The sequence below is a fragment of the Tursiops truncatus genome, chromosome 19, assembly GCF_011762595.2.
Source record: "Tursiops truncatus isolate mTurTru1 chromosome 19, mTurTru1.mat.Y, whole genome shotgun sequence".
In the NCBI taxonomy this organism is placed as follows: Eukaryota; Metazoa; Chordata; class Mammalia; order Artiodactyla; family Delphinidae; genus Tursiops; species Tursiops truncatus.
In genome coordinates, this window is record NC_047052.1 from 56,068,842 (window position 1) to 56,095,150 (window position 26,309).

General features: G+C 37.6%; 2 protein-coding genes across 14 annotated transcripts in view; one reads left to right on the forward strand and one right to left on the reverse strand.

Annotated features, from left to right (window-relative positions):
* ZNF667 (zinc finger protein 667) overlaps positions 1 to 15,186 on the forward strand; it is a 55,529-nt gene extending 40,343 nt beyond the window's left edge. For both annotated transcript variants that reach the window (XM_073796277.1, XM_073796278.1), the window contains exons 10-12: positions 1,225 to 1,311; positions 3,845 to 3,994; positions 7,665 to 15,186. The gene's annotated coding sequence lies outside the window, so the exon portion shown is untranslated. The remainder of the gene's footprint in view (positions 1 to 1,224; positions 1,312 to 3,844; positions 3,995 to 7,664) is intronic.
* On the reverse strand, positions 1,822 to 24,741 carry ZNF583 (zinc finger protein 583). Of its 12 annotated transcripts, XM_073796281.1 has the most exons (7): positions 10,449 to 10,492; positions 10,056 to 10,151; positions 7,673 to 7,735; positions 6,747 to 6,886; positions 6,403 to 6,496; positions 4,690 to 4,981; positions 1,822 to 3,798 (listed from the first exon to the last, which is right to left on the reverse strand). In XM_073796281.1, the coding sequence occupies exons 6-7, from the start codon at positions 4,877 to 4,879 to the stop codon at positions 2,321 to 2,323; spliced, it is 1,668 nt and encodes a 555-aa protein (XP_073652382.1). In that variant the 5' UTR covers positions 4,880 to 4,981; positions 6,403 to 6,496; positions 6,747 to 6,886; positions 7,673 to 7,735; positions 10,056 to 10,151; positions 10,449 to 10,492; the 3' UTR covers positions 1,822 to 2,320. The 12 variants fall into 12 exon arrangements, with proteins under 12 accessions (XP_073652382.1, XP_073652385.1, XP_073652384.1 ...); XM_073796284.1 differs by lacking the exon at positions 4,690 to 4,981 and having other exon boundaries at positions 6,441 to 6,496; XM_073796283.1 differs by lacking the exon at positions 4,690 to 4,981.
* Positions 24,742 to 26,309: the final 1,568 nt, after the last annotated feature.

Consider the following 26,309-nt stretch of genomic DNA (forward strand, 5'->3'; position numbering starts at 1 on the left):
TCCACTGATGACTTCTCTTTTTTGATACCTTTTAAATTGTTTTATCTTTTAATAGGATATGGAGGAAAGATAAACTTGTGTTTAACTGCAAAAGAAAACCTTGATTCCCAATGAAAATTTTGATGCTGACAAGTTACCTTTCAGAAATACTGTACAAATTCATACACCCTTACATCAGTACATAGAAGTACCTCCTCTCCTATGCTTTTGCAATGCAAATTTTATCAATCTGATATTGAAAGATGGTAGTTCATTTGTTTAACTTGTGTTCTGATCCTTGTGAGATTCTGTACTTACCACTTTCATCAGTCACCTGTTGGCTCTTTATACCCTTTTGCCCATGAGGGGAGGAGGTGTCATTTTTCTAAATGACTTGTAGAAGCACTTTTATGTTAAGTATACGAACTTCATAAGTTAAACATTTTAATGATTTTTTCCAACTCTAATGTTTAAAAACCTTTCGTTTGTACTATCTTTGACTATATAAAAGCTTTAATTAAAGTTCTTATATAGTCAAACCTAGAATCTTTGTGTGTGTGGCTTCTGGATCTCATGTCGTATTTAGGAAGACCATTCTTCATGTTTATAAAGCATGTTATGGTGTCCTCTAATGACTCTGTTTTGCATCTGGATAAAAGAATGAGGTGATTGTTTTGTACAGAAATAATTTTTTTGAGCCGAATCTCATTTACCAATACTGTTAAGCCACTGACATGAAATATCACCTTTATTATATATTTCCTTTATGTGTGTATGTTGTGAATGTGTATGTGTGTATGTTGGCAAACAATGTTTCAAGCCTTAAAAAGAAAGCCTTATTTTGTCAGGTACAAAGAATCTATAGATTAATTTGAGGCCTACTAACAAATCTATAGATTAATTTGGGGCCTATTAACATCTGTAGAGTACTGAGTCTTCCCCTACAGAAGGATAAAATGTCTATTCTTTTAATCCTCCATTAAACTTTAGTTATTTTCTTTGTACTTATGTTAACAAGAGAACTGGTTACTGCATTGATTGCATGCTCAAAGCCTTCAGGAGTCAGGAAGTAATATAAAGTGTAAAACAAGTCAGATGTAAGGGAACAGGTAGTGGTTTGAACTGTGGAGAACTGGAAAACACATGTCCATCTAAAGGTATTCATATTCATTTGAAACTTGATGCATATCAAATCAAACATGTTGATGAGTTTTGACCTATAGTTTTGGTTTCTCTTCCCTCTAGTTTTGGAATTACAGCTTAGAAGCTTAACAACTTTTCTATTTAAATGACATGTGTTTAATACAATTCATCTACCTGAAATTAAGAGAGGTGAGTTAGACTTAAATTTTACTTTCTATTCTTCTTTGGTTATTGATCTTTTAAGGTTTTCTGTCTTTTAAAAACTATATTGCCTTTGTTTAAATGCAAATGATGAATACATCTCAGTAAATTTTACTTATTACAAGTGATTTTTAACACCTGGCTTCTTAAAACTGTTGACTATAGAATGAAGTTAGTTTTTCTTATCAACAAAATCATATCTCTGTGTATTCATGTTGAAACAGAAGCCCCCATCTTACTCTGTCATCATGGACTCCAACATTAACTCTCCTGTGCTGGATACCCCTATCACCCACCTTTAGAACAATGACTGCTGTTCCTAATCAAAAACCTTTACAGTCTTTTGGGTTGCTTTATTATTTCGCGGGTAATCATTGCTGAGATGATATTCTTTTTTCATAGTACCTTTTTATTTTACATTAGTGTTTATTGAGTGATTACTTTATGCTAGGCACTCTGCTGAGCAGTTCACATGCATTATCTCATTTAATCCTTACATTAACTTGAGGTAGTACCATTATTATTTTCCATAATATAAATAAAAAGACTGAAGCTTACAAGGGACAAAAGGTTTCTCCAAAACTAGGGGGCCAGAAAATGGAAGAGTAAGAATTGGAACCCAGATCTATTTGATGCTGCACTGTAAATTCTTAATGTTGATAATTAGCCAAAGAATGAGGTGGGTAACATGAGATGGGACTCTGAAATGTAGACTGGAACAAAGTATTGGGGGTTGGAGGTCTTTTAGGCTATTTTGAGGAATGTGTGCCTTGACCTAAGACCTATGGGATGCCAATGAAGGGTTTTAATGATGGAGAAGTGATATGATTAAACTTTTTAAACACAAGTTTGACTGTAATATGCACTACTAGCAGGAAATGGTAAACACAGGGAGATCAATTAGAGAGTTATTTCCATAGTCCATGTCAGATAGATTATTGTGTACTGGACAAAGATGACAGAATGGAAATTAATTAGAGTCAGATTCAAGGCATATTTAGGAGATAGAACCTACAGGTCTTGGCAACTGACTGGACACGGAGGGTGAGGGGGAGGAAAGAGTCAAGAATGACTCCATGGTATGAATTCTCTCATGATGAGCAAGGTGTGCTCGCTGCCTGAAAGATTTCCTGCAATCCTTACATTCATAGGGTCTTTCCCCAGTATGAATTCTTTGATGTAGAGTAAGAGATCCACTGTAGCTAAAGGCTTTCCCACAAATGTTACATTCGTAAGGTTTCTCTCCAGTGTGAATTCGCTGATGTTGAGCAAGGCCTGCATTCTGGCTAAATGTTTTCCTGCATTCCTTACACATGTAAGGTTTCTCTCCGGTATGACTTCTCTGATGTTGTGCAAGTGACGAGCTGTTGCTAAAGGCCTTCCCACATTCGATACATTCATAGGGCTTCTCTCCAGTATGAACCCTCTGATGTTGATCAAGGTATGCAATCTGGCTGAAAGCTTTCCTACATACTTTACACTCATAAGGTTTCTCTCCAGTATGAACTCTCTGATGTTGAGCCAGGTGTGCATACTGGCTGAAGGTTTTCCTACATTCCTTACATTCATAGGGTCTCTCTCCAGTATGAATTCTCTGATGTACAATTAGGTATCCTCGATGGCTGAAGGCTTTCCCACACACGTTACATATATAAGGCTTCTCTCCTGTGTGAATTCTCTGATGCTGAGCAAGAAATGAGCCATTACTAAAGGCCTTTCCACATTCAATACATTCAAAAGGTCTTTCCCCAGTATGAACCCTCTGATGTTGAGTCAGGTGTGCAATCTGGCTGAAGGCTTTTTTACATTCTTTACACTGATAAGGTTTCTCTCCAGTATGAACTCTCTGATGTTGAGCAAGATGGGCATTCTGGCTAAAGGCTTTCCTACATTCTTTACATTCATAGGGTTTCTCTCCAGTATGTATTCTCTTATGTTGAGCTAAGTTCGCACTCTGGCTGAAGGTTTTCCCACATTCAACACATGCATAGGGTTTCTCTCCAGTGTGAATTCTCTGATGAAGAGTAAGAGATGAGCTCTGGTTGAAAACCTTCTCACATTCATTACATTTCAAAAGTTTCTTTTCTACATAGACTTTCTTACGTTTCATTTCAACAGATTTTTTCCGGTAGCTTCTCTTTCGTGGCTCATGCTTATGTATTCTTTCTTTGGTGGGAAAACTCTGCCTTATATCAAAGATTGCATCCTGATGGAAAGTTTGCCAAGATTTAGTATATTCATTACTTTGATCTTTAGTCAGGATTTCTTTATGAGTGATGATCAATTGACTAGACTGTATCTCCTGACTTCCCAAGTGGTTCTTAAACCAGTCCTCATTTTTAGAGTCTTCTCTCAAATTGGAGCAGTCAAGGTTATAACTAAGATGGCTTCTTCCCATTGTCCTTACTTTGGATGATTCCTCATAAATAACTTGCTTTGATGAAAATTCATTGTTTTTAAATGCATACTCCCAATCTAAAAGATACCAAGAAAACAAATGTCTTTTGTATTTATGCATTAGAAAAGAAGAAGTTCTAAAGCACAAATTGATGAATGAACTACATAAGAAGTTCAAGGATTTAACAGCTGTTAAATGCAGTCTAATAATGAGATTATAGAGAATGAGAATGAAGGAAAATTTATTAAGAAAATAAATCATGCATAACTAAAGGTAACTATCAGAAAATCATAATAATCTTTTTATATATATATTAATATAACAGTCTGCAAACACCCTTCCTCTCTTGCTGCTAGTTATCCTGCATTCAAGCTAAGTTCATTACCTTTAAAAAACCAATTTCATGTCAGTGTGGCTAAAAAAACTCCCAGTACCATTAATTGCCATAGGCTGTACATAAAACTCTATGGTTAAACTTTTGCAGCCTGGAAGTGGTCTTCCTGAGTATCATTTTCTGTGTGATATGTTCCAACCAAATGTAAGTTTTCAATTGATACTCAAGCTAAGATGCCTTCATATAGAAGTAATTTTGTATCAAATTTCTTGGTTTTATTAACCTGCCATTGGCCTTAATTGCCTTACCCTTTTCATTCCCAAATCAAATCACCTATTATTCTGTTCAAGACTTTCCAATGGTTTCTCACCTTATTTATAGTAAAACCAAAATTCCTATCATGATTTACAAAACCAATGTAGCACATGAACATAAATATAAAGCCTATATAAAATTATGGCAAATAAAATCCAGGAACATATGAAAGCATAATCATAACCAAGTGGAGTTTGTCCCACGAATGCAAGGTTGGTTTAATATATGAAAATCAATGTAATTCACCACATTAACAGATTAAAAAAAAGAAAATCATATCATTTCAATAGATATAAAAGTATTTTACTAAATTCAACACCTGTAGGGCTTCCCTGGTGGCACAGTGGTTGAGAGTCCACCTGCTGATGCAGGGGACACGGGTTCGTGCCCCAGTCTGGGAAGACCCCACATGCCATGGAGCAGCTGGGCCCGTGAGCCATGGCCACTGAGCCTGCACGTCTGGAGCCTGTGCTCCGCAACAGGAGGGGCCACAACAGTGAGAGGCCCATGTACCGCAAAAAAAATTCAACACCTGTTTATTATAAAAATTCTCGGCAAACCAGGAACAGAAAGGAAATTCCTCAAGCTGATAAAGGGCATCTATGAAAAATCTGTAACATCAACAGTGAAAGAGTGAATACATTTCCCCTTACAACAATGCAAGTATATATGCTCTTACCAATTCTATTCAACATTTTACAGGAGGTCCTAGCTATTACAATTAATCAAGAAAAAGACATAAAGATCAGAAAGGAAGAAATAAAACTGTATTTGCAGAAAAAATGTTCATGCAGAAAATCCTCAGGAACTTACAAAACAACTACTAGAACAACTGCTAAATCAATCCAGCAAGGTCAAAAGATGTAAAGTTAATATAAAAGTCTAACAACATTGTAAATGAACTATACTTCAATAAAAAAATTTTAAAAATCAATTTACATTTTTACATACTAGCAGCAAACAATTGGAAAATGGTCTTTTTAATATAAAAGCACCAAAAAAACATAAGACTCAGGGAAAAAAATTTTAGATATAAGTATATTTTTTGTATATAGCTATATAAATATAATACTTATAAATATAAGACCACTACACTGGATAGGACAAAACACTGCTAAGAGAAATTAAGACTGTAAAAAATGGCTAAATAAACCATACTCAGGAATTGAAAAAAAATGATATTAGGATGTCATTTCTCTCCAAACTGATACATAGATTCAACACAATCCCAAACAAAACCCCAGGAGGATTTCTGGGTAGAAATTCTCAACTTCATCCTAGAATTTATATGGAAATGCAAATGATATATTAAAGTAGTCAAAGTGATTTTACAAATTGAACTGATATCAAAATTTACTATAAACCTACAGTAATCAAGACAGTGTGGTACTGGTGAAAGGACAGAGTTTAGAACTTAATGCATGCATATACGGTCAAATGATTTTCAGTGAAGGTACCAACAAGATAATATAATGGGGAAGGGAAAGTCTTTAAAAGAAAGGGTACTGGAGAAACTATATATACAAATAGGGAAAAAAGAAAAAAGAACTTCAACCTTTACCTCACACAAGGCACAAAAATTGGCTCAATGGAACATATACCAAAATATAAAGCCAAAATGATAAAATTCCTAGGTGAAAACACAGAAGAAAATGTCTGTGACCTGCGGGTAGCAAGACTTTCTTAGATATGACACAAAAGGGACAAACCAAGGCAATAATTTGGACTTAACAAATATTGAAAACTTTGGATGTTCAAAAGACAGTAGTAGGAAAATAAAAATACAAGTCACAATTGGTACGTATATCTCAATACACATAAATGACAAAGAATTTGTATCAGGACTATACAGGCATACCTCAGAGGTATCATGGGTTCAGTTCGAGGCCATCCCAATAAAATGAATGTTGCAATTAAGCGAGTCACACGAATTTTTTGGTTTCCCAGTGCATGTAAGAGTTATGTTTACACTATACTGTAGTCTATTAAGTGTGCAATAGCATTAAGTCTAAAAAAAAATCAGTTTACATACCTTAATTAAAAAGCACTTTATTGCTAAAAAGTACTAACCATCATCTGACAACGCAGGGTCACCACAAACCTTCAATTTGTAAAAAGTGCAATATCTGCGAAGTACAATAAAGTGAAGCACAATAAAATGAAGTATACCAGTATTAAGAACTTTTACAATAATAACAAAACAACCTAATAAAACATGGGCAAAAGATTTGAACAAATACTTCATAATAGATATATGAATGGCCAATAAGCACATGAAAAGATCCTCAACATCATTAGTCATCAGATAAATACATACTAAAACTACGAGATACCATAACACAATCATTAGAATGGATAAAACTAAAAATAGCTCACCAAAAAGGGAACCCTCCTACATTGTTGATGGGAATGTAAACTGATGCAGCCTCTATGGAAAACAGTATGGAGGTTCCTCAAAACACTAGACTTGCCATATGATCCAGAAATCCCACTCCTGGGCATATATCCAGACATAACTATAATTCAAAAAGATACATGCAGCACTATGTACAATAGCCAAGACATGGAAACAACCTAAATGTCCATCAACAGGTGAATGGATAAAGGAGATACGGTACATATGTGTGTGTATACATACACACACACACACATATATACATACATACATACACATAATGGAATATTACTCAGCTATAAAAAAGAATGAAATAATGCCATCTGCAGCACATGGATGGACCTAGAGATCATCATACTAAGCCAGGTAAGTCAGAAAGAGAAAGACATACCATATGGTATCACTTATATGTGGAATCTAAAATACAATACAAATGAATATATTTGCAAAACAGAAACAGACTCATCTAGAGAACAGACTTGTGTTTGCCAAGGGGGAGGAGGGGTGGGGGAGAGAAGGATTGGGATTTGGGGATTAGCAGATGCAAAGTATTATATCAATATATAGGATGAATAGATAACAAGGTCCTATTGTGTAGCACAGGAAACTATATTCAGTATCCTGTGATAAACCATAATGGAAAAGAATATATATATGTAACTGAATCACTTTGCTGCACAGCAAAAATTAACAGAACATTGTAAATCAACTATACTTCAATAAAATTATTTTAAAAAAGAAAAAACCTCACCAAGATATGGTGAGGTTGTAGAGCAACTGGAACTCTTCTACAGTGCTGGTGGGAATGAAGATGATACAATCTCTTTAGAAAACTATCTGGCAGTTTCTTAAAAATTTAAACATATTCCTGTCATATGACTCAGTTTTTCCACTTTCAGATATTTACCTAAGAGAAATGAAAACGTATGTCCACACAGTCCTGTATGTGACCACTTCATATAGCCCGAAACTGCAAACAACCCAAAAGTGCATCAACAGGTGAATGGAAAAAGTGTGGAACATCTATACAATAGACTGCTACTCAGAAACAAAAGGAGTAAATTATTTATATATGAAACAATATGATTTTCAAAATAATTTTGATGACAAAATAAGCCACACATAACAGTATGATTCCATTTAGTTTAAATGCAAAGTAATCTAAAATGACAAATATCAGATTAGTGTTTGGAGCCAGGAGTGAAGAAGAATGAACTGCATAGAGGTACAAGCTATATTCTGGGGTGACGGAAACGTTTTATGTCTTGATTGTGGTGATGGTTTCATGGACATATACAACTGGCAGAACTCATCACATTGTGTAATTTATATGAATGCAATTTACTGTATGTAAATAATTAGTTATTAAGAAAAATATTATAGGGACTTCCCTGGTGGTCCAGTGGTAAAGAATCCACCTTCTTAGTTCCTGGTTGGGGAACTAAGATCCCACATGCCGTGTGGCTACTGAGCCTGCATGCCACAACTAGAGAGCCTGTGTGCCACAACTACAGAGCCCATGCACTCTGGAGCCTGCATGCCACAACTACTGAGCCCACATGCCACAACTAGAGAGAAACCCAAGCACCACAATGAAGAGCCTGTGCGCAATAATGAAAGATCACACGTGCCACAACTAAGACCCAATGCAGCCAAAAATAAGAAAGAACAAATTATAGATGGAATGAAGAAAGATTAAGTAAAGAGAGACTTTAGTAACATAATAAAAAAAGAAACTCATGTAATAAGCTCTTTACACTGAAAATAGAGACTATACCTTGGAACCTATGGAACCGTTAAAGAAAACTAATGCTATATTAGGACATATAAAATCCTCAAATCGTTAGAGAGTAGAATTAGTACTAATTACTATCCTGATCAAATATGATAAAACAATTTGATCAAGATACAATAAAACAAGAAAACTTTTAAACAACTCTTGTGTAAAAAGGAATTTTTAAAAAAATAGGTTGTCTAGGAAATGGAAATAAGAAAAACAACTACATATCAGAATCTATGGAAGTCACCTAAAGCTATATTCAGAAGAAAATTAAAACTCCTAATAATGTCATTAGTGAATGAGAAAATGAAATTAATAGTTTAAGTTTTTTTCAGCAAAATGGAAAACAAAATAAACCTAAGGAAATTAGATGGAAAGAATTAGTAAAGAGAAAAACAGAAAATAGAGAATTAGAAAAGAGAAGAATGATGACACTATATTTTATATTTAACAGATACATCCAAAAGCTGGATTTTAAAAATAAATAAAAATTAACAAAATTGACTAATGAGTAGCAAACAATTTTTTTTAAATAACAGCTATGTAAAATAAATTAAAATTGGAAATTACCAGATATAAAAGAAAAACAATTATAAGCGATTATTATGCTCAGGTTCATAGAAATAAATCTGTAACCTAAATGAAAAGGGTAACTAACTAGAAAAATTTAAATTTATATAATTTAGCCCAAGGAAGAAACTATAGGGAGGTTATTTACCAGAGAGGACATTGAGAAAGTTGTCAAAGGTCCAAGTACCAGGACTTTTCTCTCAAACTTGAAGACTATGACCTCATTCCTTCACACTAACATCTCTAAATCAGACTTTTTCTTCTTAGCCTCCATCTCCCTCCAATCATACATTGCATATCTTCCCTTGGCAATCTCCCCATCTCTTAAAAATAAGTCTCTTACTGTCCCAAGCCAAATTCATCTTTTCCTCTACCAACCTGTTCTTTCTTCTGACTTGTTTCTATTAAATGCTATCACTTTCCAGTTACCCAGACTTGAAAATACAACTGGAAATGCTTTATCTTTTCTTTGATGGTTTATAAACCTCTGAATAATCCTAAAAATTGAGCAGAATGATTTTATGAAAGTAGAAATTCAGTGAATCAAGTGAATAAGTAAATGAATCAATCCTTCAATCTGAAAGGAATGAGTGACCAAAGAGGAAAAAATATGCATTGCTCTGTCTGGATTTTTAAACATAGAATGGAGCAATGTGTGTAAAACTAAAAAGCAAGGACAAGGAGATAACTGTGACATCTGCATCCAGAGAATAAGAAAATGTTATCAGAGAAGACAGTTATGTGTGAGAGAAAATATACACACATAATGTGTGAGGAGAGTTAGGTTGGGGAACTCACGCTAGACACACCACAGTGTTTCTTTCCAGGCCTTGAGCCTTTTCAGGCTACCCAGGAAACATCAATTATGAGCTGGAACTTTCCAGAATAGCTGAGCTTTTCCTTGTAATGGCCTCTGCCTGCCTAGTTCTCTCTCACTCACCAGGGCATGCTCCTCTTGTCCCCTCCTTCTTCACCATCCAGGGCTCTTTTCCTTGCTCCAATAATGAGATCACATCTGGCTTAGAAACTGAAACTCCTGCTTACAAGAAATAAAAGGGGAATTAGCCAGGCCCATAGATCAGATCAAGTTGCTTGGTCATCAGGAAGGTGAGGCCATTATAGAAGGGAGCTGAGGAAGAGATGAAGTATTCTGAAGAATGGGGAAGATGAAGTTGTATGGACAGTCTAATGAAGCTGCCAATTCTACAAAACTATATTTATCTGGGGGAGCACAAAAATCAGAAACTTAGCGAACTATATCAGAGGTTTCCCAAATATTACATTGGAAAGCAGCCCTACGTGCAGATTCTGAATTACAGGGAGACCTCCTTACCCAGTGATACCAGGCTCCTATAGTTCTGCAACATCACTTTCCTGTACAAATTCCTCTGAGCAGGGTTCAGCCATTCCCACTCCTCTTGAGAGAAATCTACAGCCACATCCCCAAATGTCACCAAATCCTGAAATGACATAAACATATTCTTGCTCAACTAGTGTTCTTACCCTCGCATGAGCATAGTTTAAAAAATTAAATTGTCTATACTTCTGGAGAGAAATACTATAGGTAGTGAAATTTTCTGTCAGTATCTTGAGTTCTGAGCAACACATGTCAAGTAATTGCTAGACAACTTCTCTGTGCTTAGTGTTGCTATTCTGTCATGGAAAGTATACAATTTCAGAGTCTCTACTGATGGAGAAAAGATACACACAGAAATTGGCAATAACAGAACACTGTAAACAATCAAGTGTAAAATGTTATTCATACTAAATGCTAGAGCATTTCTCAATATGGAAAATAAGGATAGACTGGGGCAGTGAAAAAGGCTTCAAAGAGGAGGCAGAAACATGAGTTATGCCTTACAGGACATACATGGTCTAAACCAGCATTTTCCCAAATTCTATAATGGAATGGTCAATGTTCCAGCTATATCAATAAGGTATATATTAAAATATATTTGATGCTTATAACTGGTTTTCTAAAATTAAATACAGATATAATAAAAACAGTAAAGTTTTATGGTGATTTTGCAAAAATATAACAAACAATATATGTCATTACGGAGAACAATCAGGGACAACAAAAGATTACATAACAGCTCTGACAACATCACTAAGTTTCAAAGACAGCTGGCAACTTATCATGCTACCTAAAAGACAAAATAATAGTAATTTTAAGTACTACTGATTAAGTTAAAGAATGAACATTTCAAATGTGATAATGAAGTGCCATCAAAAAATACCTACAACTCTCACTAGAGGAACATACCCAATTGTGCACATCTAATGAGCAAGAGTTTTTTAAATGTTAAAACATAGCTCTTTAAATACCACTGTATGTTACATTAAGGATCTTGATAGCATGGAAGATGACCTAGTCTGCTCCCTAGAAATTGAAAATGGGCATTCTTCCTAATGTGATAAATCCGCTTCAGACTTATCAAGGCTTGCTGACTGATTTGGTATATGCTTCACAGGTTTGGCATGTCATGGAGCAAAATCTACTCGTAAGCTGAGCTGATATGTAGATGACCTAAACAGCTGAACTGACTTGTCAAATATTGAAATCCTTCCACACTGGTTGGTAAACAGCAGAGGAACCACTCCCAGTTAAAAGACCAAGAGCATTCCCCTGAAAGAACAAACAGTGAAACAGACCTCTTCATTCTAATAGACACTGATTTCAAAAAGGAGATAATGAAAATACTGGAGGAGTAAGAAAAGCTATTGACAGAAATGCAGAGTACTGTGAAAGGGAACTAGAAACTATACAGAGGAACCACAAAAAATCAGAAAACTCATCTGCAGAGATGAAAGCTAAGGGCAATGAATAGCAGAATGAATGATGCAGAAGAATGAATAAGTGACCTGGAACATAGAATAATGGAAATTACCCAACAAGGACAGCAGACAGAAAGCCAAATAAAAAAAATGAAAGCAATATAAGAGACCTATGGGATAATATAAACCATGCCAATCTACACATAATGGGGATTCCAGAAGGAGAAGAAAAAGGGGATCAAAAATGTATTTGAAAAAATTATGTCTGAAAAATTCCCAATGGGGCTTCCCTGGTGGTGCAGTTGTTGAGAGTCTGCCTACCGATGCAGGGGACACAGGTTCATGCCCTGGTCCGGGAATATCCCACATGCTGCAGAGTGGCTAGGCCTGTGAGCCATGGCCGCTGAGCCTGCGCGTCCAGAACCTGTGCTCCGCAATGGGAGAGGCCACAATAGTGAGAGGCCCGAGTACAAAAAAAAAAAAAAAAAAAAAAAAAAAATTCCCAAACCTAAAGAAGGAAACACATATCCAGGTACAGGAAGCACAGAGGGTCCCAAGTAAGATAAACCAAAACAGACCTACACCAAGACATATTACAATAAAAAGAGCAAAAGTTAAAGAGAGAATTCTAAAGGCAGCAAGAGGAAAACAAAGAGTTCATTACAAGGAAACCCCCATAAGGCTACCAGGTGATTTCTCTACAGAAATGCTGCAGGCCAGAAGGGAGTGGCAAGATATATTCAAAGTCCTGAAAGGGAAAAATATACAACCTAGGATACTCTACCTAGCAAGATTATCATTTAAAATAGAAAGAGAGATAAAGAATTTCTCAGACTCACAAAAACTAAAATACTAAATCTATCCTAAAGGAAACATTGAAAGGTCTTCTCTAAATAGAAAAGAAGAATCTATAGGAAAGAAAAAAACATCACAATTGGAAAGTAAATTACTTAAATTTACATTAAATTTAAAGCCAGGACACAGACAAAAAAAAAAATCCAAAAATTTGTGTGAAAATGATGGTAACCACAACGAACAGCAAAAGGATGAACAAGATGTAAAACAGGACATCAAAATCATAAAATGTGGGGGAGGAGAGTAAAAAAGTGTGGATTCTTTTTCTTTCCTAGAATGAATGTGTTTCAGCCTATATAACTACCAGTCTAAGGCAAGTAGATATAGGAAGGGGTTAACATTCTTGAAAAATAGGGTACCCACAAATCAAAAACATACAGTAGATTCACAAAAACCAAAAAGAAGAGAACATAAGTATAATACCAAAGAAAATCATGAAACCACAAAAGGAAAAATAAGGGACAAAGAAGAAACATAAAATCAACAGGAAAACAAGGTTTTCAATAATACATATCTATCAGTAAATACATAAATAAATATCAGTAATTACCGTAACTGTCAATGGACTAAATCCTCCAATCAAAAGACACAGAGTGGCAGATTGGAAAAAAAAAAAAACAAAGAGCCTACAATATGCTGCCTACAAGAGACCCACTTTAGGGCAAAGGATACATAGAGATTGAAAGTGAGGGGATGGAAAAAGATATTTCATGCAAAAGGAAATGACAAGAAAGTGGGGTTGCAATACTCATATCAGATAAAATAGACTTTAAGACAAAAGCCATAAAGATAAAGAAGAATACTATATAATGAAAAAAGGATCAATACAAGAGGATTTTACGTCAACATATATGCACCTAATATAGGAACACCCATGTACGTAAAACAAATACTAACAGAAATATAGGGAGAGGGACTTCCCTGATGGTGCAGTGGTTAAGAATCCACCTGCCAATGCAGGGGACATGGGTTTGAGCCCTGTTCCAGGAAGATCCCACATGCCATGGAGCAACTAAGCCCATGCACCACAACTACTGAGCCTGCACTCTAGAACTTGAGAGCCACGACTACTGAGCCCATGCACCACAATTACGGAAGTCTGTCTGCCAAGAGCCCATGCTCCGCAACAAAGAGTAACCCCTGTTCCTACTCGCCACAACTAGAGAAAGCCCATGTGCGGCAACGAAGACACAAAGCAGCTAATAAATAATAAATAAATAAATAAATTTATAAAAAAGAAAAAGAAATAAAGGCAGAAATTGAGAAGACTACAATAATAATAGGATATTTTAACACCCCATTCACATCAATGGACAGATCTTCCAGATAGAGAATCAATAAGACAAGAGATACTAAATGATACAACAGAACAGTTAGACTTAATTGATATTTTCAGTACATTACATCCAAAAATACCAGAATACACATTCTTTTCAAGTGCACATGGAACATTCTCTAGAACTGACCACATACTAGGGCATAAAACAAGCCTCAACAAACTTAAGAGTATAGAAATTATCTCAAGCATCTTTCCTGACCACAACAGCATGGAACTAGAAATTAACCACAGAAAAATAAATGAGAAAAAAAGGATTACATGGAGACTAAACAACATGGTACTACAAATCCAATGGGTCAGTGAGGAAATCAAAGAGATTTAAAAATACCTTGAGACAAATGACAATGAAAACACAACCATACAAAATCTATGGAATGCAACAAAAGCAGTTCTTAGAAGTTCATAGCAATACAGGCTTTCCTCAAAAAACAAGAAAAATCTCAAACAACCTAACCTACCACAAAGAACTAGAAAAAGAAGAACAAACAAAACCTAAAGTCAGCAGAAAGAATGAAACAATAAAGATCAGAGAGGAAATAAATAAAAGACATTTAAAAAATAGAAAAAATCAATAAAACTAAGAGCTGGTTCTCTGAAAGGATAAACAACATTGACAAACCTCTCAACCAAGCTCTTCAAGGAGGAAGAGAGAACTTATTTCATTAAACAAAATAAGAAATGAAAAAGGAAACATAACAACTGACACCACAGAAATACAAAAAACCATAAGGGAATACTACAAACAATTATAAAAGAAAAGCCAAAACCCACATGGTCTTCTGAATAGATGTAGAAAAGGCATTTGACAAATTCAACATCCATTCATGATAAAAACTCTTATCAAAACGGGTATAGAGGGAAAATACCTCAAGATAATAAAAGCTCTTTATGACAAATCCACAGCCAATATAATACTCAACAGTGAAAAGCTGAAAGCATTCCTGCTAAAATCTGGAACAAGACAAGGATGCCCACTCTCACCTCTTCTATTCAACACTATTGGAAGTCCTAGCTGCAGCAATCAGATAAGAAAAAGAGATAAAAGATACCCAGATTAGGGCTCCCCTGGTGGCACAGTGGTTAAGAATCCGCCTGCCAATGCAGGGGACATGGGTTCGAGCTCTGGTCGGGGAAGATCCCACATGCTGCAAAGCAGGTGAGCTTGTGCACCACAACTACTGAGCCTGCACTCTAGAGCCCGCCAGCCACGACTACTGAGCCTGCGTGCTACAAACACTGAAGCCTGTGCACCTAGAGCCTGTGCTCCACAAGAGAAGCCCCCACAATGAGAAGCCCGCGCACAACAACAAAGCCCCCGCTCGCCACAACTAGAGAAAGCCAGCGCACAGCAACAAAGATGCAGTGCAGCCAAAAATAAAAATAAATAAATTTTTTAAAAAAAGATATCCAGATTGGTAGGGAAGAGGTAAAATTGTCATTATATGCAAATGATATGATACTACATATAGAAAACCCTAAACAGTCCACACATAAACTACTAGAACAGATAAGCGAATTCGGCAAGGTGGCAAGATACATTAATGTACAGAAATCGGTTGCATTTCTTTATACCAACAATGAAATATGAGAAAGGGAATGTAAAAAAAAATCTTTTAAAATTGCAACTCAAAACATAAATTACTTTGGAATAAACCTCACCAAGCAGATGAAACTTATACACTGAGAACTATAAAACACTGATGAAGGAAACTGAGATGATTCAAAGAAATGGAAAGATATCTCATGCTTTTGGATTGGAAGAATTAATGTTGTTAAAATGGTCATACTACCCAAAGCAATCTACAGATTTAATGTGATCCCTATCAAATTACCCATGACATTTTTCACAGAACTAGAAAAAATAATCCTAAAATTCATGCGGAACCATAAAAGACCCAGAATTGCCAAAGCAATCCTGAAGAAAAAGAACAAAGTAGAAGGCATAACTCTCCCAGAGTTCAGACAATATTAGAAAGCTAGAGTAATCAAAACAGTGTGGTACTGGCAGTAAAACAGACATATGGATGAATGGAATGGAAGAGAGCCCAGAAATAAACCCACACACCTATGGTCAATTAATCTTTGTCAGAGGAGGCAAGAATATACAATGGGAAAAAGACATTCTCTTCAACAAGTGGTGTTGGGAAATCTGGACAGCTGCATGTAAATCAATGAAGTTAGAACACACCCTCCCATCACACACAAAAATAAACTCAAAATGGCTTAAAGACTTAAACATAAGACATGACACCATAAAACTCTTAGAAGATAACACAGGCAAAACAATCTGTGACATAAATTGTACCAATGTTTTCTTAGGTCAGTGTCCCATGGCAATAGAAATAAAAACAAAAATAAACAAATGGGATCTAATCAAACCTACAGGCTTTTACACAACAAAGGAAACCATAAACAAAACGGAAAGACAACCTACAGGATGGGAGAAAATATTTGCAAATGATGCGAGCAACAAGGGCTTGATTTCCAAATTATACACACAGCTCATACAACCCAAAAAAACAAATAACCCAACAGAAGAATGGGCAGAAGACCTAGACATTTCTCCAAAGAAGAAATACAGATGGCTAGTAGGCACATGAAAAGATGCTTAACATCGCTAATTATTAGAGAAATGCAAATCAAAACTACAATGAGGTACCACCTCACACCAGTCAGAATAGCCATCATTAAAATATCTACAAAACAAATGCTGGAGAGGGTGTGGAGAAAAGGGAAACTTCCTACACTGTTGGTGGGAATGTAAGTTGGTGCAGCCACTATGGAGAACAGTATGGAGGTTCCTCAGAAAACTAAAAATAGAATTACCATATGATCCAGCAGTCCCACTACTGGGCATATATCTAGACAAAACTATTATTCAAAAAGATACATGCACCCCTATGTTCACAGCAGCAGTATTCACAATAGCCAAGACATGGAAACAACCTAAATATCCATCAACAGATGAATGGATAAAGATGTGGTACATATATACACTGAAATACTACTCAGCCATAAAAAAGAATGAAATAATGTCATTTGCAGCAACATGTATGCAAGCAGAGATTATCATACTAAGTAACTCAGAAAGAAAAAGACAGATACCATATGATATCACTTATATGTGAAATCTAAAATATGACACAAATGAACCTACCTATGAAACAGAAACAGAATCACAGACATAGAGAACAGACTGAGGGTTGCCAAGGGGGAGGAAGTTGGGGGAGGGATGAAGTGGGAGGTTGGGGTTAGCAGATCTAAGCTTTTATATATAGAATGGATAAACAACAAAGTCTTACTGTATAGCACAGAGAACTATATTCAATATCCTGTGATAAACCATAATGGAAAAGAAGATAAAGAATGTATATATGTATAACTCATCACTCTGCTGTACAGCAGTAATTAACACAACATTGTAAATCAATGTCAATAAAAAATGTCAATTTTTATGTCAATAAAAAGTAATAAATAAAATTTATAAAATATGGTGATGGCTTAAGAGAACAAAAACAAAAATGTCTGGTATTTCTACCCTCAGTGAATTTTTCTCCCTTTCTAAGGTAAAAAACTGGAAGTCCTCAACCCTCAGCACCTACCTACCATGGCACCTGACCTAGAAACAATCAAAATTTAGTTAGTATATATTTGTTCAAATGTTTCCTTATACAGACATGTCTATGATTATCTATACATATTCATTTTCTTATAACATCACTTGTTAGATAATATTACATGATGTAAATATGTGATATCTTATTTACTATCCCCTTGCTTATTTTCAGTTATATGAATCTTAATTTCTCACTATGATGCTATAAATGTCTCTATTATTTTCTCAAAATATATTCCTAAAAGTTTTTCTCTCCATTGAGACTAGGATCTCCCAAACTTACTTAACATCAGAAAAGAGTTTACACTATTTTGACCCAGTCAGAATAGGACCTAATGAAAAAATAATTCAGGCTGGGAGTAAAGTGTTGACCGGTAGTCAAAGAAATATCAATAAAGGTTCTTCACATAGAAAGAAAATGGAAGGAAATGGAAATAAAAGGAAAATGGAAGCATCAAAACACAGGAAGAAACTAAGAGCCCCCAAACTATAAACTCAATAAGGTAAGTCCCCCAAAATATTATATCTACTAATAATAGGGGACTTACCTTATTCAGAAAGTGGCAAGAATACTAATTATTTAGAAGGAAAATTACAGAAAGAAGAAAGAAGATCATTACATAAGAAGCAATGGTACATATCCTAGAGTGGCCACTAAAAGAATAATAAAAGTAATGTATAATTAAGATAACTAGGAAAAAAACTGATTTATCCAAAAGAAGGCAAAAAAGGAGAAATAAAGGAAGAAAGAACAGATGGGATAAGTAGAAAATAAATAGCAGCATGGTATACTTAAACACAAATATATTAATAATACATTAAATGAAAATGTACTAAACGCTTATTTAAAAAGACCAAGATTATCAGACTGGATTTTTAAAAACCAGCCAACCTTTTTTGGGGGGAGGCACAAGGGATCATGAGAGGCATAGGGAATTGGGAGGCACACTGGGCCGAGTGCCTGGCTGTGAGCGCAGGGGAGAGAAAAAGAAAGAAAGACTATATACTGTTTATAAGAGGCATACTTTAAATATAATCTTTAGAGCACCACAAGGCACTGTGATTCAGGAGGTCTGGGGTGGCATCCCAGAAAGAGCATTTGGGCTGATGGGCTTTGTCTGTTCTACACATCATATCCTCTGCCTTCTCCTTCTTCCATTACCAATTCAGTGGCAGGAAAAAAGAGGTTGCCTGCTGGCTCTTGCTGCCCTGGTCTCACAAATTCATTCCTTTGTTGATTCATATATTAATTTGGCAAATATTTACTAATGACTACTACCTATTTTGTTCTAAGAGTTGGGAATACAAAGGTGAACAGAATACAGCCCCTCCCTTTGTGGAGTTAATATTCTAACAGAGGAGAAAGACACTAAACATAAGGTCATACACATATATACACTAACATGTATAAAACAGATAACTAGTGAGAACCTGCTGTATAGCACAGGGACCTCTACTCAGTGCTCTGTGGCTACCTAAATGGGAAGGAAATCCAAAAAAGAGGGGATATATGTATACGTATAGCTGATTCACTTTGCTGTATAGGAGAAACTAACACAACATTGTAAAGCAACTATACCCCAATTAAAAAAAACAAAAAAACCCCATATGGTCATACAGTGTCATGTACTATTAAATACTATGACAAAAAACAAGGTAAGGTAACTGAAAGTTACAGGAGTGTTTGTGTAAGATAAAGTAAGATAAAGTAATGTAGGGCTTCCCTGGTGGCGCAGTGGTTAAGAATCCGCCTGCCAATGCAGGGGACACGGGTTCAAGCCCTGGTTCAGGAAGATCCCACATGCCATGGAGCAACTCAGCCTGTGTGCCACAACTACTCAGCCTGCGCTCTAGAGCCCACAAGCCACAACTACTTAGCCTGCACGCCACAACTACTGAAGCCCACGCACCTAGAGCCCGTGCTCCCAACAAGAGAAGCCACCACAATGAAAAGCCCGTGCACCGCAACGAAGAGTAGCCCCCGCTCGCCACAACTAGAGAAAGCCCGCACGCAGCAATGAAGACCCAACACAGCCAAAAATAAATAAATAAAAATAAATTTATTTTTAAAAAAAGTAATGTAAAACTTAACAAAGAGGTGATTTTTGAACAAAAATCTGTCAATACATAAAGTGGGAGAGCCAGCCATGTCATCATCTAGGGAAGAATTACAGAAGAGGGAGGAGCAAACGCAAAGGTTTAGAAATAGAAGGTAGCTTGGAACATTTGAGGAACAGCAAGTTGACCAGTGTGACTGGAACAGAGAGCAGTAAAGACTTGTGGAAAATGAGGTCTGAGGTAGCCAGGAGCTGGATCATGTAGGACCTTATAGGCCCAGGTAAGGAAACTGGACTTCATTCCAAGTAAAATGGGAAGCGAACAAAGTTTCTGGGCAAAGGAGTGAAATAATGTGTTCCATCACACTGAGCACACTGCTCCCTAGAGTCCTTCATTATTTTCTACCACCCTCTTTAAATCTCTCACCATCATGTGTGTTACTGACCCTCAATATATAGTACAACTTCCTACATCTGACAGTCACTAACTAGTGATGTGTATACATCACTTTCCTTCCTTGGCTTTTTCCTCATTTGTAAAACAAGTGTCTTAGACAAGATCACCCGTAATTTTCTTCCTGGCTTTATCATTTTATGAACCTACATCTTTGCTGTCTAATACACTAGCTACTAGCCACATGTGGTTATTTAAATCTAAATCAATTAACATTTAAAAATTCAGTTCTTCAGTCACACTAGTACATACAAGTGCTCCACAGCCACATGTGGCTAGTTGCTACTGTATTGGGCAGTGCAAACATAGAGCACTTTTATCATCAATCATCACAGTGCTTCTCTAGGTGATTTCTGCTTCTGAGTCATCTTCTCAAGATGTAAGAAAATAAAAAGATATAGTATTTTGTATGGTTTTATTTTTTATGTTTAACCTACAAAATGTATTTAACCTCAAAGTATGAGGAAGAAAATTTTTTTCTAAATGAATACTCCAGCTCTTCTCCACGGATTTAAAATAACATCATTACGTTATTATGTAATAAACAAACTAATAGACATTGAATTCCATGAAGACAGTATTTTTTTCACCACAGTATTGCCAGCAGTTAATATACAGTAAGTCTTTAATAACTATATGTTCAGTGAATGAATATTTTCTATTCTTATTTATATTTGCATTTGTTTCTGGATATTATATGCTGATTTTTTCATTTATTTCTTCTGGCTCTCATTCTATACTATTTTTGTTATTTACTATTTATGATTTGTTATTACAGATGTATTTAGCCATTCTTTTATGTAGATTCAATACTCCCTACTATTCTCCTTTTTCAAAAAATTCCCTGCTATTTTTCCATATTAACTCCTCTAATCTTTACTGCATGATCTAGAATATTTTAGCTGTAACCAGCTACTAAGTCAGGATATCCCTAGAACAGGACCTCATTACCCCCATGGAATCCTACTCTTCAGTGCCTACAGAATGCCTGAAAAACACTCCTGCCCTAGCTGACCCACACTTTAATACTCAAGACAAAACAAATCCCACTCCTCAAAATCACCTTGAGCAAGCAACCCTGTCATGTGTCAATACTACAACTAAGACTTCCCCAAGTAGTCCCTGTCTACTTTTCAAACCCAGGTCTGTGGAAAAGCTCTAAACTGTTGGTCACATCTGAACACCCACCTTGACCTCAGTGAATCACTTCACTTCCCTACAGGGAAGACTTTCAGATTCCACCAAGGAGTGTATTTTTGCCTCTTGAGACCTCCCAACAGAACACTTAACCCGCAGGAAGTGTTAAACTGTTTCTTGAATGAAGATGAAAATTCTGGCTGAGAAAAAAAAAAGGAGGCTCAGTGGGTTTTGGGGGACCTCCTTTTACTAGACTGGAGCACATGAGGACCAGGTCACTGAATGAATGGAATTTTAGAATGGGAAATTTCAGAAGAAAAGCAAAATGTTCATATAAAATCTGAAAAACAAGGCATTTCAGAGAAGAGAGTAGAAAAGCTTCCTTACCTCAGGCATGGCTTTAAGAATTTAGGACAGCCCTTCTGTCCTCCTCCTTCTGGCTTCTCTTTGGGAGAAGGGCAGTGTCCAGAGAAAACAGAGCTGGAGAGGGAGAAAGAAAACATGAAATGCTGGGCCTGCCCTCAGCTCCCAGCATCACCAGCCTAGATACTCTCCTTTCCTTCTCTGTGCACTTCTCCCCAACCACAGAAGTAGATACGAGGTGTCACTGCATTGGTCATTCCTATCTAAATTTATAATTCTTTCACCTATGTGCTTTATTTTTTGAAGTATAGTTGATTTATAGTGTTATATTAGTTTCAGGTGTTCAACATAGTGATTCAATATTTTTATAGATTATACTCCACTTAAATCTCCCACATGCTTTAGATCTCAACATGCAACATAAACTTTCTGTGCTTAAGATACCTCGTTTATATTTATAAGAAGTAACAGTATTTATCCTTCAGAATGGCACTGCCAAATAAGGATAATTTCCCCCTTCACACATGAAGGCTATTCATCAGTGAAATCATCCAACGCCTCATGGTAATTAAGTAATTGAGCCCAACTGGAATCCAGGTCTGACTCGTTCGTCTTTCCACCAGATGATGACGTTGAAATGAAATGTGTCCCCACCCTTTCTACAAAGATGAGAGATAAAACTACAAAGTGAATGCCTCAGAGAAAGCATCTTTACACAGAGTAGGCATCAGAGGGATCATGTGGTCTGGAAGACACTGGACCAAAAAGAACATATTGCTTCTGGTCCTGGCTTATAATAAAATGCACCTGAAAACCAATCTCTCAACTTTTCTAAGAAATTTCCTCAGACGGGGCTGCGGGGAGGGATATGCAGAAACAGTCACTGCAACCCCTTAATCATTAATTATTTTCCACTAAACTTCACTGCCTTGGAGAGTAAAGAAATTATCTCAGAAGCAGCATAACTTAGTGGTAAGAACAACTAGGTTTGTGGATCAGAATGCTCAAACATCCGATCCACCACTCAACTGGCTCTGCAGCCTCTATTCCAAACCTCAATTTCCTCATCAACAGAGTAGTACCTACTCTCTATCAACGGTTGGGAGGGTCATAAGATGATCCACTTCAAGCATTTAGCGCAGTACCTGGTCATCCTTTGTGTGCAATAAATATCATTCAATCATTTATTTTCATAAGTAGCACACAGTAGGTCTCCCCGTCCTTTTTTCTCTTCGATTCCTCACTAGGAGAGGGACGGAAAGACCTTCTGTGCCAGAGAGGACTAAGGTCCAGCAGCTCAGTCTTTTGCTCTCCAGGCCCGAGGCTTTCTCCTCCTCTCCAGCTCTCTTCCCCTCTCCCACTCTCCTCTCCGTAAACCCCATCTCTTCCCCTTCATCTCAATCTCGGTCTTCCCGCTACAAGTCTCCCAAATCCTGGAGCACACTGGCCTCCCAAAGCATCCACACAGCCTCCCAGCCACCACACAAACCCTCATGCTGGCAGCTCCCCTGGCAGACTGTGGACATGCTCCCGAGCTGTAGCTTGCCCACCCCTCGCAGTGAGTCACACAGTCACTGACATGATGACACATGGTGCCATATACTGTCACACTCCTAGGGTCACACAATCTCAAGCAGTCTCACGTGAACACAGCTGCACGTTCACTGTTACAGAAACTGTCACACACATTCTCAAATTCTGTTCACACACCGTCTCACAGAGCCCCATACACAAGGTCACACACACAGTGACACTGTAACACACGGTCCCATACACGGTCACACTGTTCACACACAGTGACACGGTTTCCCTGTCACATTCTCAGACACTGTCACACATTCTCCCTCGGTCCCGCACAGCCTCACACACTGTCACACGGCTTCACTCTGTTCAAACACGGTCACACACACCGGACCCAGGCTCCCACCGTCACAGGCCCCCTCACACGCCCGCTCCCGCCCGACAGGCCTGCCCAGGCGCGCGCACCCACCCCGGGCTCCTCACCGCCTTCTCCCCGAGAGTCGGCACTTCGTTCCGCACCGTTCGCGGAGGCTGGGAGCTGAGCGCTCTGCGGCCGGGGCGTGGACTCGATCTCGGGCCCGACGGGCGGACTCACAAAGGGGCCAAAGCGCTCGGGCAGGCTGTCGGCGCCAGCCGCAGTGGCTGCTGGGAAATGGAGTCCGGGGCCAGGCGCGGTGCGGCGCGGAGCATCCTGGGACTGCTCGCCGCGGGGGGCCGGGCAGACAGCTGCTTCCTGCCTCGTCCTTTCGCGTCGTCTCTGCCACACTCCTTAAACACCCCGACCTTGCGACCCAGAACTCGCACTCGCCCCGCCCTCTCAGGCCGTCCGACCCACCGCCCCCGCCACCGAATCCAGCCCGGACCTGGATTGGCCGGCTCGAACTGCGCAGGTGCAGCTTGCTCGCGTCGCGGAGGCGTCCAGGCTCGGTGCACGCGTCGGCCGCGAATAGCGGACGCGGCTGTGTTGCGCATGCGCGGTGGTCGGGCCCGCGCCCGGGCGCAGCAGGTGGGGCTCCAGGCCCGGTGCTGGAAAAACGCAGCTGGTTGAGGCTGGGTGTGAGGGCTGGGGCCCGCTGGAGGGGGAGACCCCGGGAGGATGCGGGCGTAGTTAAGAGATCATGTGCTCGGGATTTCTTTCTTTGCTCTCTGTTTCTTCTGTCCTCCCTATCCTTTCATTCGCCACTTATTGAGCGCCTACTGTGTGCCAAGCACTGTTGTAGATGCTGGGGACGCAACTGTGAACTGCAAAAATCCCCACCCGTGGAGCTGACATTTTATTATGGGAGAAATTTAATAGGAAAAAAAAAGGCACTAATATATACTGGGAATTGATACGCGTTATAAAGAAAAGCAAAACAGAGTATAAACATCATTCTTTCAATTCTTAATTCTTCGTTACACCCTCTGGTTTCTATTCAATCTATGTCTGAAAATACTTCATAAACTTCTATCTCTAGTCCTAACCCACATTCATTCCTCACCTCTTTAGAAATTTTGTTATAAGATGCAGAGCTTCAATGTAACTTGTCTCACCAAAGTAACCAATGACAAAAAGCAAATAAGCTGGTAATTTTTATATTGAGGGAATGTAAAAATGCAAATGTTATATTCACAAAGTTATTGAAACACTGTATATAGTAATAAAATGTTGAATATAAACAATATGGCTAAAAATAGAGAAGTAAATAAATAACTACATCTGTTTGAAACTATACAACATAAAAATAATCGTGTGATGATGAAGCAACCTGTAGAAATATTTCTTAAGTTTTGTTCTGAGGAGGAACAGAGCTGGTACAATTACACTAAGATTGCAAAATTGGAAAACTGTTCCTATGTATAAAAAAGTAAAAGGAGGGGCTTCCCTGGTGGCGCAGTGGTTGAGAGTCCGCATGCTGATGCAGGGGACACGGGTTCGTGCCCTGGTCCGGGAAGATCCCGCATGCCGCGAAGCGGCTGGGTCCGTGAGCCATGGCCGCTGAGCCTGCGCGTCCAGAGTCTGTGCTCTGCAACGGGAGAGGCCACAGCAGTGAGAGGCCCGCGTACCGCAAAAAAAAAAAAAAAAAAAAAAATTCAGTTCTGACAAGGACTTGTATCCAGAATATGTAAAGAATACTTAACAAGTAACTAATAAAAATACAATTAACACAATTTAAAAATGGGCAAAGGATTTGAATAGACATTTCTCCAAAGAAGATAAACAAAAGGTCCAAAAGCACATAAAAATATGATCAGCATCATCAGTCCTTGGGGAAATGCAAATCAAAACCAAAATGACTTACCACTTCACACCTATTAAGATGGCTAGGATCAAAAAGTCAGATAACAAGTGCTGGTGAGGATGTGGAGAAACTGAACCCCTCATACATTGTTAATGGGAATTTAAAATGAAGCAGCTGCCTTGGAAAAACATTCCAGAAGTTCCTTAAAAAGATAAAGATATAGAGTTACTATATGAACCAGCAATTTCAGTCCTAGGTGTATACCTAAGAAAAATGAAAACATACATGCATGCAAAAACTAGTACACAAATTGTTCATAGCAGCACTATTCATAATAGCCAGAGTGGAAACAACACAAATGCCCATATTATTCAGCCATCGAAAGTAATAAAAGTAATGAAGTACTGATACACACACTACATGGATGAACCTTGAACATCACACTATGTGAAAGAAGCCAGTCACAAAAGACTACATATTGTACGAGTCTATTTATCTGAAATATCCAGAATAGGCAAATTTCAGAAAGTAATTAGTGGTTGCTTTGGAATGATGGAGGAGATGAAGAATGAGCACTAATAGATAGAGGGTTTCATTTTTGTGGTGATGAAAATGTTTTAAATTTAATTGTGATAGTTACATAACCCTGTGAATATACTGAAATACCATTGAATTGTATGCTTTGAATAGGTGAACTTCATGGTATGTGAATTATATTTTCAATAAAATTGTTAAAATAAGTTCAGCATACAGTGAGGGTTTACTTCTGGTTTCTCTATTCTGTTCCATTGACCTATGTGTGTATTGATTACTGTAGCAATACAGTTAAGCACTGATATTGGGTTGAGTTCT